At 42.6% G+C, this 17,666-nt stretch overlaps 1 protein-coding gene across 2 annotated transcripts in view; it reads left to right on the plus strand.

The window, feature by feature from the left end:
• The window catches only part of LOC110535107 (succinyl-CoA:3-ketoacid coenzyme A transferase 1, mitochondrial), a 95,623-nt gene that overhangs the window by 34,675 nt on the left and 43,282 nt on the right, over window positions 1-17,666 (plus strand). For both annotated transcript variants that reach the window (XM_036936256.2, XM_090191112.1), the window contains 6 exons: window positions 11,049-11,156; window positions 11,572-11,686; window positions 11,925-12,019; window positions 12,570-12,618; window positions 13,780-13,852; window positions 15,624-15,699. In XM_036936256.2, coding sequence (XP_036792151.1) covers window positions 11,049-11,156; window positions 11,572-11,686; window positions 11,925-12,019; window positions 12,570-12,618; window positions 13,780-13,852; window positions 15,624-15,699 — 516 coding nt within the window. The remainder of the gene's footprint in view (window positions 1-11,048; window positions 11,157-11,571; window positions 11,687-11,924; window positions 12,020-12,569; window positions 12,619-13,779; window positions 13,853-15,623; window positions 15,700-17,666) is intronic.

The raw sequence follows: 17,666 nt of genomic DNA on the forward strand, positions 1-17,666 counted from the left end.
GTTTGTTTATTGGGTTAGTTTGTTTATTTATTGGCCTGTGTTAGTTGTTTATTGTGCTGGCCTGGGTTAGTTTGTTTATTGTGCTTGCCTGGGTTAGTTTTGTTTATTGCGCTCGCCTGGCCCTGGCCGGGTTTAGCATAGGCAAAAAAAACACAGAGCTGAAGACTGTGTGCTGTGAGGCATGGTAGAGAGACAGGATGGTGGTAGGAACTGGGCGTAATTCACTGCTCATCTTCTCATTGGCAGTGGATGGGGTGAGGATCCGCCTTACAGTATCATCGTCATCATCATTTTATAACCCTTTGAGAAAGCATAGATGCAGGACTGTTGATTGAATTGAGTATCTAGGATGTAGGCTATTAAATCAGTCTTACAGAAGTTGAGTCCCACCCCTAAATCCACAGTTAATCAGATCACTAGTGACAATTAGACAACAAGCCATAAGGACTCTGAACCACTAGCACGGCTTGTCAGTCACTCACTGACACCGCTGCAACCCATCTGAAGAAGTGTATTTCACATTGACTAATCCTCCAATAATCCTCCTTTCCTGATAGCGCTAAGCTATTGTCTATTTAATACATTTAGTACAACTATGGTGGAATCGGTGCTGGTGAAGTGATAGAGATAAGAGAGCTTTAGAGAATATTGGGACTGGATTGTGCTAAGTTACTCAGCCAATGAACTGATTCCCTGATTCAGAGGACCCATTTCCTCATCAGTAGGGCCAGATGACACCTTCTGTCGGTTTCTTGCTGATTCAATTCTGATATATTCAGTCGCTGAAACAATGTGTGTTAGTGTCAGCAGTGTAGTAGTGTAGTCAGCCCTAGTCATCCTTAGATCCATCACTAGTCTCAGTGCTACTGCTAACCTTTGAGAGCTGGAGATGTCAGTCCCCTAGCTGCTGCTAATGACACTCAGCGTTAGAGCACCCAGAGACAAAGCTACTGAAGTGTGTGTGTGTGTGCATCAAACTGTCACGCCCCCTCCCCCCACCCAAAGCCCCTGGCTCCCCTTTTGCAGCGTACATTCAGAGATTTAACCCAGAGAGAGGGAGAGAGAGCGCCTCACTTTACAGCCCTAAACCGCCCCCGGCTCTCCACCAAAGCTCCTGTATCCATGGCAACGCTAAGATGGGATCCATTCGGCTCTCACCCATTGGCTCGTCTGTCTGTCATTGTAGAGTGCTGAGGGAGACGAAGCCGAGGTAGGAGGGACTCAATGTGTCTGTAAATGCCTACCTATCCCTCTAGTGTGGATGGAATAAATATACACTGACTGTACAAAACATTAAGGACACCTTCTCTTTCCATGATATAGACTGACCAGGTGAATCCTGGTGAAAGCTATGATCCCTTATTGATGTCACTTGTTGAATACACTTCAATCAGTGTCAATCAAGGGGTGGAGACGGATTAAAGAAGGATTTTTAAGCCCTGAGACATGGATATACAGTGGCAAGAAAAAGTATGTGAACCCTTTAGAATGACCTGGATTTCTGCGTAACGTCAATAGTCACAACAATATCCAAACACTGTACTTAAACTAATAACACACTAATTATTGTATTTTTCTTGTCTATATTGAGTTTGCTATTCACAAGAAGCATTGCCTGATGTGAACCTTGCCTTGAACAAAAGAGATCTCAGAAGACCTAAGATTTAGAATTGTTGACTTGCATAAAGCTGGAAAGTGTTACAAATGCATCTCTAAAAGCCTTGATGTTAATCAGTCCACGGTAAGACAAATTGTCCATAAATGGAGAAATTTCAATACCGTTGCTACTCTCCCTAGGAGTGGCCGTCCTGCAAAGATGACTGCAAGAGCAGTGAATGCTCAATTTTTTTTGTAACCTTTTATTTAACTAGGCAAGACAGTTAAGAACAAATTCTTATTTTCAATGATGGCCTAGGAACAGTGGGTTATCTGCATGGTTCAGGGTTAATGAGGTTAATAAGTATCCCAGAGTGTCAGCTAAAGACTTACAGAAATCTCTGGAACATGTGACCATCTCTGTTGACGAGTCTACGATACGTAAAACACTAAACAAGAATAGTGTTCATAGGAGAACACCACGGAAGAAGCCACTGTTGTCCAAAAAACCCAATTGCTGCACGTCTGAAGTTTGCAAAAAAACACCTGGATGTTCCATAGCGCTTCTGGCAAAATATTCTGTGGACAGATTAAACTAAAGTTGAGTTGTTTGGAAGGAACACACAACTCTATGTGTCGAGAAAAAAAATGTCACAGCATACCAACATCAAAACCTCATCCCAATTGTAAAGTATGGTGGAGGGAGCATCATGGTTTGGGGCTGCTTCAGGGCCTGAACAGCTTGCTATCATTGACAGAAAAATGAATTCCCAAGTTTATCAAGACATTTTACAGGAGAATGTAAGGCTATCTGCCCGCCAATTGAAGCTCAACAGAAGTTGGGTGATGCAACAGGACAACAACTCAAAACACAGAAGTAAATCAACAACAGAATGGCTTCAACATAAGAAAATACGCCTTCTGGAGTGGCCCAGTCAGAGTCTTGACCTCAACCGATTTTAAAATGCTGTGCCATGACCTCGAGTGCGGTTCACACCAGACATCCTAAGAATATTGCTGAACTGAAACAGTTTTGTAAAGATCAATGGTCCAAAATTCCTCCTGACTATTGTGCAGGTCTGATCCGCAACTACAGAAAACATTTGGTTGAGTTTATTTCTGCCATTTGAGTTTGAGTTTTTATTTTATTTTACAGGGACAGTGCACATTAATCAACGTTTCAGTAAAAGTGCCGGTTTTAGCCAGCCGGCTAATTTTCAACCACAGTCCCTGGGCAGGTTATTAAAAACAATTAAAATATAGACAATCATTGAACAGTGAGCACATGCAGAGCAACATAGAACAAGCAAGACATAGCATACTGACAGCGCAACATAGGACAAGCAAGACATAGCATACTGACAGAGCAACATAGAACAAAAAGCAGCAAGACAAAATTCATAAAAGCAACAGTTTTCACACCTCACAAGCTACAGACAACAGACATGGAAAGCGGCAATACACAGCTAAGGATTATGTTCACAAATCTGATTGACCTTTACCCATATATTCATACATTTTGTGAAAGTGTGATATGTGGTGCAGTTATGTGTGTCTGATGGCAGTGTATTCCAGACATGGGAAGCTCTCACAGAGAAAGCGGATTTACTAAAGATGCTTATCCTTAAGGGAACTATTACAGTCACCTCTCATGGCAGACCCTTGTGGATCTGCTGCCATATGTTTGGGTTTTCTGTTTAACAAAAATACTGAGTGGAGGATGAGCCAGGCCATTTAGGATCTTGAATACAAGACATGCGTCAGTGTATTGCACAAGATTTTCCCAACTCAGGAGCTCATGCTTTCTGAGGATGTAACAGTGATGATGGCTATTGGGCTTCCTATCAAGCACTTTGAGAGCCTGTTTGTAGACAGACTGAATAGGTTTTAATGTTGTACAGCAAGCTTGGGCCCAACTAGTCAAGCAGTATGTTAAGTGGGAGAGTATCATAGATTTGAAGTACAGTTTTGCTACCTCTGTAGTCAAACAATTTCGTATAAATCGGAAATTAGCTAGGTTGAATTTGGTTATCTGAATGACCTTTTTCACATGCTTTTAAAAAGAGGTTGGAATCAAGTATGATGCCAAGGTACTTAAAATCAGATACCACCTGGAGCTTCTCCCCTGACACATAGACATCTGGCTCAGTAGCATCTGTTTCCCTCTTTGTGAAGAACATGCAAACAGATTTTTTCACATTGAGATGCAAACATGAGTCACCGAGCCACTTTGTAACCTGGACCATTACAGTAGTGAGTTCTTGTGCAGCTTGTTGTTTGCTCTTTGCATGCACATATATCACTGTATCATCTGCATACATTTGAACTTCAGACCCAGTACAGACAGAAGGCAGATCATTAATGTACAGGCTGAACAGGAGGGGCTCCAGTATTGACCCTTGGGGCATGCCCACATCATAGCTAAGAGTGGGCGACAGCTCATTGCTCACTCTGACACACTGAGCTCTGCCTTCAAGGTATGATTTCATCCATCTCAAAGCATCGGGGGAAAAGTTGAACTTGGACAATTTTGTGATGAGAATCTCATGATTAACAGTATCAAAAGCCTTCCTTAGGTCCAGAAACACAGCCCCGACAACCAGTGTCAACCAGTTATTAAATCCAAGGGTTCACATACTTTTTCCAACCAACACTGTGAATGTTTACGCAGTATTTTGAATAGAGACATGAAAACCTATAATTGTTTGTGTGTTATTAGTTTAAGCAGACTGTGTATTGTTGTGACCTAGATGAAGATCAGATAAAATTGTATGACCAATTTTATGCAGAAATCCAGGTAATTCCAAAGGGTAATTACCAGGTAATTCCACATACTTTTTCTTGCCACTGTAGTATGAGGGTGAATGGGCAAGACACAATGTAAGTGCCTTTGAACAGGGTATGGTAGTAGGTGCCAGGCCCAGGTGCACCAGTTTGTGTAAAGAACTGCAACGCTGCTGTGTTTTTCACACTCAACAGTGTCATGACGCTGGCCTGGGGGTAGGTTTATGACAGTCATAAATACCTCTCCCCCCTTTTTTCCTCTCTCTACCCTACTGATGTGACTATTGAAAATCCCTTGGTTAACACAAATATTCTGGGAACATCAGAAGGTGGGGGGAAATGAACCATATTTTGGTAATCCAACCAGTTGAACATATGCGTTGGTACTTAATGAATATGATGTCAGTTCGGTTGTCATCTGAGACATTCTCATTAATGATAGGATGACATAAACGGTACAGTGGAAAGTCTACACATTATCGTTATCAGATTCACATGGAATTGTTGTACAATTTAAATGGTTGAATATACAATTATTGGTGAAAAGATTACATGTAATTTTAGCTTCCAAATGAGAGATTTGGGTTTTCATAAGGTTAGGGCTCTGCTCAATCAGTGGCCCGCCCTTGTGGAGACACATGGGTTATAAAACTATGAAACACACCTTTCTCCCTCCACTATATAAGCCCTTGAGGAAAATGTAACCTCCTGTTGTGAGGACGACGGTCCATACGTTAAAAAGGACTAACATGTCAACTACAGAACTAAGCCAACCTCAGCGTGAGCTTTGGTTGTGAATGGTATGAACTTTGAACTCTTATTCACTAAAGAAGTGAGACATCCTAGCCGTTGAGTTAGCAACAGCAGCTGTAAACATGGGCTAGGAAAGGACAGACAGAGTATCCCGTCTACCACCCAATGACGACACTACAACGTTTCCCGTTCGCCACTAGAGACACTCTTCAAAGGACTCTGTTGGGCAACACGGCCTTCCATCTACCACCAACCTATTGAAGCGCAGCTCAGTGTAAATATTTATAGCATTTTCCTTTTCCAATGTATGATTAATTCTGTGTATATGAAATTCTGTGTGATTAGTTAGGTATTTAGTAAATAAAGAATTAAACCCAATTTTGTATTGCTGATTCAACTTGTTAGCCAGGGTTCGTGAACATAACCAAGAATGTACAACTTTCAGATGAGACTGAATTAAGGTGACGATTAATATTGAGTGCTATTGTTGTAAAATATTACTAGGTCTTTAAGAGTTTATTCGGAAGATAACAGCTCTATAAATATTATTTTGTGGTGCACCGACTTTCTAGTTAATTACATTTACATGATTAGCTCAATCAGGTAATATTAATTACAGAGAAAGGATTTTATAGAATAGCATGTCATATCACTTAATCCGGCATAGCCAAAGACACGACAACAGTTTCCTATGTGTATCAAGAATGGTCCACCACCCGAAGAACATCCAGCCAACTTCACACAACTGGGAAACATTGGAGGCAACATGGGCCAGCATCCCTGTGGAACGCTTTGCTTTGAGGCTGTTCTGAGGGCAAAAGGTGGCGGCTGAACTCAATATTAGGAAGGTGGCGGTAATGTTTTGTACACTCTTACACTGGAGTGGACAATGTAGAGGGTCAGGAATTATGTTGTCACACGTAGTAACCCTTCCTGTATTGATTTGAAGATCTCTTATCGTTCCCCTCGTCCTGAGCTTTGGATTTAAGACGCGGCAAGTCGATTTGCCCTCTCTCTCTCTCTCTATCTCCCTTTCTGCTCCCTCTCTCTCACGTGTCTCCCTTCTGAGTCTGAGGAGGAAAGATTTCAGTATCGTATTATAAAAGCTTATTGCTCCTGGAAGAGTCCCTGAGTGCCTCTTCCTCTCTCTAGCATTCTCTTGATGTCTCTCTCTCTCTCAATTCCATTCAATTCAAGGGGATTTATTGGCATGGGAAATGTATGTTAACATTACCAAAGCAAGTGAAGTAGATAATATACAAAAGTGAAATACACAATACAAATTAACAGTAAACATTACACTCACAGAAGTTCCAAAATAATAATGACATTACAAATGTCATATGTATATAGACTGTGTTGTAACGATGTACAAATGGTTAAAGTACAACAGGGAAAATAAATAAGCATAAATATGGTTTGCATTTACATTGGTGTTTTGTTCTTCACTGGTTACCCTTTTCTTGTGGCAAACAGGTCACAATTCTTGTTGCTGTGATGGCACACTGTGGTATTTCACCCAGTAGATATGGGAGTTTATCAAAATCGGGTTTGTTTTCAAATTCTTTGTGGATCTGTGTAATATGGGGGAAATGTGTCTCTAATATGGTCATACATTGGGCAGGAAGTTAGGAAGTGCAGCTCAGTTTCCACCATATTTTGTGGGCAGTGTGCACATAGCCTGTCATCTCTTGAGCCAGGTCTGTCTACAGCGGCCTTTCTCAATAGCAAGGCTATGCTCACTGAGTCTGTAGATAGTCAAAGCTTTTCTTAAGTTTGGGTCAGTCACAGTGGTCAGGCATTCTGCCACTGTGTACTCTCTGTTTAGGGCCAAATAGCATTCTAGTCTGCTCTGTTTTTTTGTTAATTCTTTCCAATGTGTCAAGTAATTATCTTTTTGTTTTCATTATTTGGTTGTGTCTAATTGTGCTGTGTCTAATTGTGCTGTCCTGGACCAGCTTGCTTAGGGGACTCTTCTCCAGGTTGATGGCTTTATGGAAGGTTTGGGAATCGCTTCCTTTTAGATGGTTTTAGAATTTAACGACTGTTTTCTGAATTTTGATAATCAGCGGGTATCGGCCTAATTCCGCTCTGCATGCATTATTTGGTGTTCTACATTGTACACGGAGGATATTTTTTGCAGAATTCTGCATGCAGAGTCTCAGTTTGATGTTTGTCCCATTTTGTGAATTTTTGGTTGGTGAGCAGACCCCAGACCTCCCAATCATGAAGGGCAATGGGTTCTGTAACTGATTCATGTATTTTTAGCCAGATCCTAATTGGTATGTCAAATTTTATGTTCCTTTTGATGGCATAGAATGCCCTTCTTGCCTTGTCTCTCAGATTGTTCACAGCTTTGTGGAAGTTACCTGTGGCGCTAATGTTTAGGCCAAGGTATGCATAGTTTTTTGTGTGCTCTAGGGCAACGGTGTCTAGATGTAATTTTTATTTGTGGTCCTGGTGACTGGACCTTTTTTGGAACATCATTATCCAGGTCTGGCAGAATCTGTGCAGAAGATATACAGTTGAAGTCGGATGTTTACATACACTTAGGTTGGAGTCATTAAAACTCGTTTTTTTAACCACTCCACAAATGTATTGTTAACAAACTATAGTTTTGGCAAGTCGTTTAGGACATCCACTTTGTGCACGACACAAGTAATTTTTCAAACTATTGTTTACTGACAGATAATTTCACGTATCATTCACTGAATCACAATTTCATGGGACCACACAGCTATCATACCGCACAGGAAGGAGACCCGTTCTGTCTCCTAGAGATGAACGTACGTTGGTGTGAAAAGTGCAAATCAATCCCAGAACAACAGCACCACGGGAGTGGCAGCATCATGTTGTGGGGGTGCTTTGCTGCAGGAGGGGCTGATGCACTTCACTTAAAAGATGGCTTCATGAGGAAGGAAAATTGCGTGGATATATTGAGGCAACATCTCAAGACATCAGTCTTGAGGAAGTTAAAGCTTGGTCGCAAATGGTTCTTCCAAATGGATAATGACCCCAAGCATACTCCAAAGTTGTGGCAAAATGGCTTACGGACAACAAAGTCAAGGTATTGGAGTGGCCATCACAAAGCCCTGACCTCAATCCTATAGAACATTTGTGGGCAGAACTGAAAAAGTGTGTGCGAACAAGGAGGCCTACAAACCTGACTAAGTTACATCTGTCAGGAGGAATTGGCCAAAATTCACCCAACTTGTTGTGGGAAGCTTGTGGAGGGCTACCTGAAACGTTTGACCCAAGTTAAACCATTTGTAGGCTATGCTACCAAATACTAATTGAGTGTATGCAAACTTCTGACCCACTGGGAATGTGATGAAAGAAATAAAAGCTTAAATAAATAATTTGCTCTACTATTATTCTTACATTTCACATTCTTCAAATAAAGTAGTGATCCTAAATGACAAAAAACCAGATCATCAGCAAACAGTAGACATTTGACTTCAGATTCTAGTAGGGTGCTTTACCATCACCAATTCGTTGATATATATGTTAAAGAGGGTGGGGCTTAAGCTGCATCCCTGTCTCACCCCACAGCCCTGTGGGAAGAAAATTGTGTGTTTTTTTGTGTGCCAATTTTAACCTCACACGTGCTGTTTGTGTTTATAGATTTGATAATGTTATGTTTTTCCACCAACACTGTCGAAGATGAGGTTGATGACGTTCCCATTTTTATAATAGTCAGCAAAAAGTGTCTCTTGATTTTCCATAAGGAGCTTCATTTTGTGATATTTTCTTGCCTTATCATTCTTTACATACACAGGGTACTGTATTTTAATTACCGCTGAACAGCGGGAGGTAGCTTCTAAGGCCTCTCCATTTGGTTGGAGTACACTCCTGCCATTGTTGGGCTAAAGGGCTTTGACACCTCTCACTTGACACGTCAGTGCTAATTGAAGTTGAATCAAGCTTGGCAGACTTAATTTAGCATTCAATCCTTATATTATATTTACCCTTTTATTTTGCTAGTCAAGTCAGAACATTCTTGTTCTTAAAAAAAGTTAACTGCCTTGTTCAGGGGCAGAACGAGAGATTTTGACCTTGTCAGCTCGGGGATTCGATCTTGCAACCTTTCGGTTACTAGTCCAACGCTCTAACCACTAGGCTATCTGCCGCCCCAAAAAGTAATATAATGTATTTTTCTTGGCTTTTGGAAATAAAATATAGCTTCAGACTAAACAGTACTCTCTCAGTTCCTGGTTGGACGGTGTTTCCAGGTTTCTGTTGTTTTCCAGAGCATTTACTGTATAGCGTTGGAATAATAATCTTGGGTAGTTTTAATTTAAGCCTTCCAGGTAATTCCGTCCAAAATCAGGTTGTAGGTTTTGAGTCTCTATCTCTCTCTTAAGCTTAGTGAGGGTCTTCTTCAGCAAAAAGCTTTGGTGTTATCTCACACTGCTCTTCATAGGCAGCTAGGGTACCTTAACAAACACATCGCAGGAGGATGGGAAGAAGAGACGACAAACAATGGGCTCACCCCAAAGTTGTTTCTATTCTTGCAAGTCGGGTTCTGAAGTTCACAAACTAGCTATTTCCCTTGTTCAACATACCTCTGGTAAATAGAAGAGTGCTGTCCTAATCAGGGCATAATTCACTTTTTGATCCAACAGCCATCCACCAGCCACTCAGATTTCATTAACAGTCAAAATCAGCTAAAATTACACCAAAAAACGGATGAGCATGCTTCTAAAACAATACATGTAAGAAGTAATGTGGTATATAGTTTAATATAATTTTTTGGTGACCTGAGTCTTTTAACCTAAATATCACAGATGAGACATATTTAGGAGTCATGCTTGTGCCTGTGAGATTGTCTGACTAATAGAATTGTCTTCTCTTCCCTAACTCAAACATAGAAAAATAACCTAGCTTGTGAACAAAACAATGTAAATAGCCAGAGACAAAATCTCACTTTAATAGACTTTCGTTTCAAGTCAATTAGACCAACTTTTATTCCTGTGTGCAGCGCTTCTGAAACGGAATCTTTCACTCAGCTCTTCACGTGCGCACAGTGTTGCAGAGCAAGGTGGAATGGGCTATATAGGATTTGTAGTTCTTTGATTTTGTGCGATTAATTTACCAGCTAAGAAACAAAACAGCAGAAATACAGAAATAAACAGAAACTGCAGCATACATTTTACTGTTAATGTGATCATACTTGACTATTTTATCTCAGGCAGAACTCACTCTGGGAGGAATTGATTTAGCAGGAAGCTTTCTGAAAATGTTGCTTAGTAATTAGTTTAATTTTGAAGCTTTTTAATGAACTTTGGTTATTATCTTTGGTAGTTGTAATAGTATCTCTTATGTGGGGTTTAGATTTCTTGCTAAGTGACACAGGAAGTAATGGTGTGTCTATCTCTGTGTTTTGCTCCACATAGTGTCATTCACTGATGGTTGACACTAATGGATTACTGATGATGGTGATGAGGATGATTGAGATGATTCTTGTAACACCCCTTCCTTAGGCCACACTTGGACCATTCCAAGTCTTTCTGCGAACACAGGGGACATTGGAACAGAGCTTGTAATGCAATACCAGTTTTCTCCTTGTGATGGACAGAACCTCCTCCCCACCTTCCATCCCCTCTGATCCCAGGATCAGGCCCTCTCCCCGGGTCTCGACTTCTCTAAAGAACCCTAAGCCCAGCTGAGGCATGGAGGCAGCTTTCACCAGGCCTGGTGGTTGTCAAAGCTATAGGGAAATGAACACAGTGTGGTTCCTGCTCCCTGTTGACAGATGGGAGGAGTGAGGTTTAAAATAATTTGGTGAACGTTGTATTTTCTAAATGTGAACGGATCAAAGTGGGTGGGTACAGAGATTGAGGAGTAACCCTGCAGGATCAGTGTTTGGACTGACCAACACTGTTCTTGCTTCATCCCACTGTCCTTCTGTGTAGGTGGAGGAGGTGGTGGATGTGGGGACGTTTTCTGAGGAGGACATCCACATCCCCAGTATCTACATCCACAGGATCATCAAGGGAGACTGCTACGAGAAGAGGATAGAGGTGGGCCTCCAAACACCACAATGGATTCATACTTAAAGTTGCAAAGTTCTGCTAACTTTCCCAAAATTCCAAGGTTTTCCAGAAATCCCGGTTGGAAGATTCCCGGAACTAGGACATAATAAGCAGGAATTCTGGGATTCTCCACCCAGGATTTCTGTAAAACATGGGCATTTTGGTAAAGTTACTGGACTTCCTGCAACCCTACTTAAACAGTAACACAGTCACTAGTTTGAGTCATAATGGTACTAGAGGGGCAGAGAGTGCTGATGACATCATCAACTTTGTCCAAATATTACAGGAAGTCCTCTATAGTTCATCCCTTCCAGACCCATCAGAGTCCAATAGGGAAGTCTGTGTAATCAATTGGTACTAAGCAGAGAAGAATGAATTGACTGTCTCTCTCTACACTCTCCAGAGGCGCACAGTGCAGAAGGACCTAGCAGAGAAGCCCAAACCAAAGAAGGACTCCGACATTTTACGAGAGCGGATCATTCGCAGAGCAGCCCTGGAGTTTGAGGATGGGATGTATGGTATTCTTGAACATGAAGTGGGACTCCATCGACCCAATCGTCATTGATCTTGTGATATCTGAACAAAAGACAGCTTAATAGTTTTTAAAAAACTTGCCGCTATGAATATCTTTGAGAAACTAAACCTATCAGCTTACCCAGGCTTTGGCATTTGTAGTGCAGAATTAGAATGAGATCAGGGTACTGTATGTCTGTAATGTATTGAAAGTGTATGTTCTTTAACATGAACCACTGTCAGCTAACCTGGGAATCGGCATCCCCATGCTGGCCAGCAACTTCATCCAACCAGACATCACTGTCCACCTGCAGAGTGAGAACGGAATTCTGGGATTGGTAAAACCCTCATTTGAATCTATGTCATAGTAACACCATAGTAACCTGGTTGACAACAGGTGTTGGGACTCACGTTTGAAACATGCCAGGTTCCTAACAAAACATTGTGGAGATTGCAACCATCTGACGTTTTTTCTCCCATTTTTTTTCTCATCAATTCTGTTGTCAGAGAAATGAAAGCAGAAATATGCTAATGCTCATTTGTGAAAATGTTCCCCCCAATTATGAGTGTCAGGTTAAGAGATGTGGTGTCAAAAGCTCCCTTGGGCTATAGAGAAACAGGGCCGGTTCCTTTGTTGAAGAGATAACTTATTAGATGAGACATTTATTTTTTCTTTGATTGTGTCTGTTGGTCAGGTTTGATGTGTATAGTGATGTGTGTTGTCTATACAGGGCTGATCTGTGAAAGAGACCTTGGTCTCAGCATGACTCCCTGTCAAAATAAAGGTTGTGAGATCATGCTGGGGTTGAGTGACCAATAGAATCCAAAACTACTGTGATGAATGCGTGTGTGACATCTTTGCGTGATGAATGTGTGTGTTTCATGTAGGGCCCCTACCCCACAGAAGACGAAGTGGATGCTGACCTCATCAATGCCGGTAAGGGAAGATATCTATATACAGTGCCTTGCGAAAGTATTCGGCCCCCTTGAACTTTGCGACCTTTTGCCAAATTTCAGGCTTCAAACATTAAGATATAAAACTGTATTTTTTTGTGAAGAATCAACAACAAGTGGGACATAATCATGAAGTGGAACGACATTTATTGGATATTTCAAACTTTTTTAAAAAATCAAAAACTGAAAAATTGGGCGTGCAAAATTATTCAGCCCCCTTAAGTTAATACTTTTTTTTCCTATTCCTCCTTGCAAAACAGCTCGAGCTCAGTGAGGTTGGATGGAGAGCATTTGTGAACAGCAGTTTTCAGTTCTTTCCACAGATTCTCGATTGGATTCAGGTCTGGACTTTGACTTGGCCATTCTAACACCTGGATATGTTTATTTTTGAACCATTCCATTGTAGATTTTGCTTTATGTTTTGGATCATTGTCTTGTTGGAAGACAAATCTCCGTCCCAGTCTCAGGTCTTTTGCAGACTCCATCAGGTTTTCTTCCAGAATGGTCCTGTATTTGGCTCCATCCATCTTCCCATCAATTTTAACCATCTTCCCTGTGCCTGCTGAAGAAAAGCAGGCCCAAACCATGATGCTGCCACCACCATGTTTGACAGTGGGGATGGTGTGTTCAGCTGTGTTGCTTTTACGCCAAACATAACGTTTTGCATTGTTGCCAAAAAAGTTCAATTTTGGTTTCATCAGTTTTTGATTTGTTAAAAAAGTTTGAAATATCCAATATATGTCGTTCCACTTCATGATTGTGTCCCACTTGTTGTTGATTCTTCACAAAAACATACAGTTTTATATCTTTATGTTTGAAGCCTGAAATGTGGCAAAAGGTCGCAAAGTTCAAGGGGGCCGAATACTTTTGCAAGGCTCTGTATGTATATATATATATATATATATATATATATATATATATATATATATATATATACACATATATATATATATATATATATATATATATATATATATATATATATATATATATATATATATATACACATATATATATATATATATATACATACATACATACATACATACATACATACATACATACACACACACACACACACACACACACACACACACACACACTATGTTTATGAGATATGTGGACATTTCCCGTGTGTATGCAGGTAAAGAAACGGTGACTGTGCTTCCAGGGGCTTCCTACTTCTCCAGTGATGAGTCGTTTGCCATGATCAGAGGGTAAGGACATTGTCACAGTCTATTATCTATTCTATTTGTGATCTCACTCACCATGCAGTTTGAAGTGAGTTCACAGAATTTTGCAACCCTATTTGAGCATTAAACCAGAACTCTAGGGGGCTAGGGTGTTATAACATAACTCTAGGGGGCTAGGGTGTTATAACATAACTCTAGGGTAGGGTTGTTATAACAGAACTCTAGGGTAGGGTTGTTATAACAGAACTCTAGGGGGGTAGGGGTGTTGTAACAGAACTCTAGGGGGGTAGGGGTGTTATAACCAAACTCTTGGGGGCTAGGGTGTTATAACATAACTATAGGGTAGGGGTGTTATAACAGAACTCTAGGGGGGTAGGGGTGTTGTAACAGAACTCTAGGGGGGTAGGGGTGTTATAACCGAACTCTTGGGGGCTAGGGGTGTTATAACCGAACTCTTGGGGGCTAGGGGTGTTATAACAGAACTCTAGGGGGTAGGGGTGTTATAACCGAAAAGAACAGTGATGAAGGAAATGGGTGGACTCCAATCAAGTTATAGAAACAAGGCACTGCATCTCAATGCTAGTGGCGTCACTACAGACCCTGGTTAGTTCCCGGGCTGTATCACAACTGGACGTGATTGGGAGTCCCATAGGGCGGCCCAGTGTCATCTGGATTAGAGTAGGGTTTGGCCGGGGTAGGCCGTCATTGTAAAATAAGAATTTGTTCTTAACTGACTTGCCTAGTTAAATAAATGTTATCAATGAAAACAGGATGCACTGCAGCTAAATTTTGCGTCTCATAGCAAAGGGTCTGAATACTATATAAGGTATTTCTGTTTATTTTTTTTATACATTTGCACTTTTTTCACTTTGTCATTGTGGGTTATGCTGTGTAGATTGATGAGGGAAAAACAACGTGGAAAAAAGGAACGGTCTGAACACTTTCCTAATGCACTGTATACACTGAGTGTACAAAACATTAGAAACACTTTCCTAATGCACTGTATACACTGAGTGTACAAAACATTAGGAACACTTTCCTAATGCACTGTATACACTGAGTGTACAAAACATTAGGAACACTTTCCTAATGCACTGTATACACTGAGTGTACAAAACATTAGGAACACTTTCCTAATGCACTGTATACACTGAGTGTACAAAACATTAGGAACACTTTCCTAATGCACTGTATACACTGAGTGTACAAAACATTAGGAACACTTTCCTAATGCACTGTATACACTGAGTGTACAAAACATTAGGAACACTTTCCTAATATTGAGTTGCACCCCCTCTTGCCCTCAGAACAGCCTCAATTCGCCAGGGCATGGACTCTATAAGGTATCCAAAACGTTCCACATGGATGCTGGCCCATGTTGACTCCAGTGGTTCTAACAGTTGTCAAGTTGTCTGGATGTCCTTTGGGTGGTGGACCATTCTTGATACACACAGGAAACTGTGTGCATTGTTGCTGTTCTTGTCACACTCAAACCGGTGCGCCTGGCACCTACTACCATACCCCGTTCAAAGGCACTGAAATCTTTTGTCTTGCCCATTCATCCTCTGAATGGCACACATACACAATCCATGTCTCAAGGCCTAAAAATCCTTTAACCTGTTTCCTCCCCTTCATCTACACCGATTGATTTGAATTGGATTTAACAAGTGACATCAATAAGGGATCATATCTTTCACCTGGTCAGTCTGTCATGGAGAGAGCAGTTATTAATGTTTTGTACTCTCAGTGTACAGTAGATTGATTGATAAGGTGATTGTTTGTCATCTCTCTGCAGTGGTCACATCAACCTGACGATGCTGGGAGCCATGCAGGTGTCTAAGACGGGAGACCTGGCCAACTGGATGATCCCGGTACGAGCATCACCATAGTTACTCTCTGTCAGTGTTTCCCCTAGCATTACTTTAGCAGGACGGGCCCCGCTGGGTATCTCTGTTACCCCTGCCTGCAAATGTTGCCCTCTATTGGTCTCAATAGAACATGGTTGTTTGCTCAATCAATCAGATGTATTTCATAAAGCTTTTTTTACATCAGCAGTTGCCACAAAGTGCTTATACAGATACCCTGTCTAAAACCCCAAAGAGCAAGCAATGCAGATGTAGAATCACGGTGGCTAGGAAAAACTCCATAGAAAGGCTGGAACCTAGGAAGAAACCTAGAGAGGAACCAGACTCTGAGTCCTCTTCTGGCTGTGCTGGGTAGAGAGGAACCAGGCTCTGAGGGGTTACCCTGTCCCTTGCTCCTTACCCTGTCCCTTGCCCTGTCCCTTATCTTGTTCTTTGTTCCTTTCCATGTTCCTTAACCTGTCCCTTACCCTGTCCCTTGCCCCTTACCCTGTCCCTTGCCCCTTACCTTGTTCCTTACCATGTTCCTTACCCTGCCCCTTGCTCCTTACCCTGTCCCTTGCTCCTTACCCTGTCCCTTGTTCCTTACCCTGCCCCTTACCTTGTTCCTTACTCTGTCCCATGTTCCTTACCCTGCCCCTTACCTGGTCCTTACCATCTTCATTACCCTGTCCCATGTTCCTTACCCTGCCCCTTACCTTGTTCCTTACCCTGCCCCTTACCTTGTTCCTTACCCTGTCCCTTACCCTGTCCCATGTTCCTTACCCCTTACCCCTTACCCTGTCCCTTACCCCTTACCTTGTTACTTGTCCCTTACCCTGTCCCTTACCCCTTACCCTGTCCCTTACCCTGTCCCTTGCCCCTTACCCTGTCCCTTGCCCTGTCCCTTGCCCCTTACCCTGTCCCTTGTCCCTTACCCTGTCCCTTACCCTGTCCCTTACCCTGCCCCTTACCCTGCCCCTTACCTTGTCCCTTACCCTGCCCCTTACCTTGTCCCCTACCCTGTCCCTTGTCCCTTACCCTGTCCCTTGTCCCTCACCCTGCCCCTTACCTTGTCCCTTACCCTGCCCCTTACCTTGTTCCTTACCCTGCCCCTTACCTTGTTCCTTACCCTGCCCCTTACCTTGTCCCTTACCCTGCACCTTACCTTGTTCCTTACCCTGTCTCTTGCCCCTTTTCCCTTGCCCCTTACCCTGTCCCTTGCTCCTTACCCTGTCCCTTGCTCCTTACCCTGCCCCTCACCTTGTCCCCTGTGTGTTACCCTGTCCCTTACCCTGTCCCTTACCCCTTACCCTGTCCCTTACCCCTTACCCTGTCCCTTACCCTGTCCCTTACCCCTTACCCTGTCCCTTGCCCCTTACCCTGTCCCTTGCCCTGTCCCTTGCCCCTTACCCTGTCCCTTGTCCCTTACCCTGCCCCTTACCCTGCCCCTTACCCTGCCCCTTACCTTGTCCCTTACCCTGCCCCTTACCTTGTCCCTTACCCTGTCCCTTGTCCCTTACCCTGTCCCTTGTCCCTCACCCTGCCCCTTACCTTGTCCCTTACCCTGCCCCTTACCTTGTCCCTTACCCTGCCCCTTACCTTGTTCCTTACCCTGCCCCTTACCTTGTTCCTTACCCTGCCCCTTACCTTGTCCCTTACCCTGCACCTTACCTTGTTCCTTACCCTGTATCTTGCCCCTTTTCCCTTGCCCCTTACCCTGTCCCTTGCTCCTTACCCTGTCCCTTGCTCCTTACCCTGCCCCTCACCTTATCCCCTGTGTGTTACCCTGTCCCTTCCCCTTACCCTGTCCCTTGCTCCTTACCCTGCCCCTTGCTCCTTAACCTGTCCCTTACCCTGCCCCTTGCTCCTTACCCTGCCCCTTACCCTGTCCCTTACCCTGTCCCTTACCCTGTTCCTTGTCCCTTACCCTGTTCCTTGTCCCTTACCCTGTCCCTTGTCCCTAATCCTGCCCCTTACCTTGTTCCTTACCATGT

Source organism: Oncorhynchus mykiss, chromosome 11, assembly GCF_057628025.1.
Source record: "Oncorhynchus mykiss isolate SJ-2025 chromosome 11, ASM5762802v1, whole genome shotgun sequence".
Taxonomy (NCBI): Eukaryota; Metazoa; Chordata; class Actinopteri; order Salmoniformes; family Salmonidae; genus Oncorhynchus; species Oncorhynchus mykiss.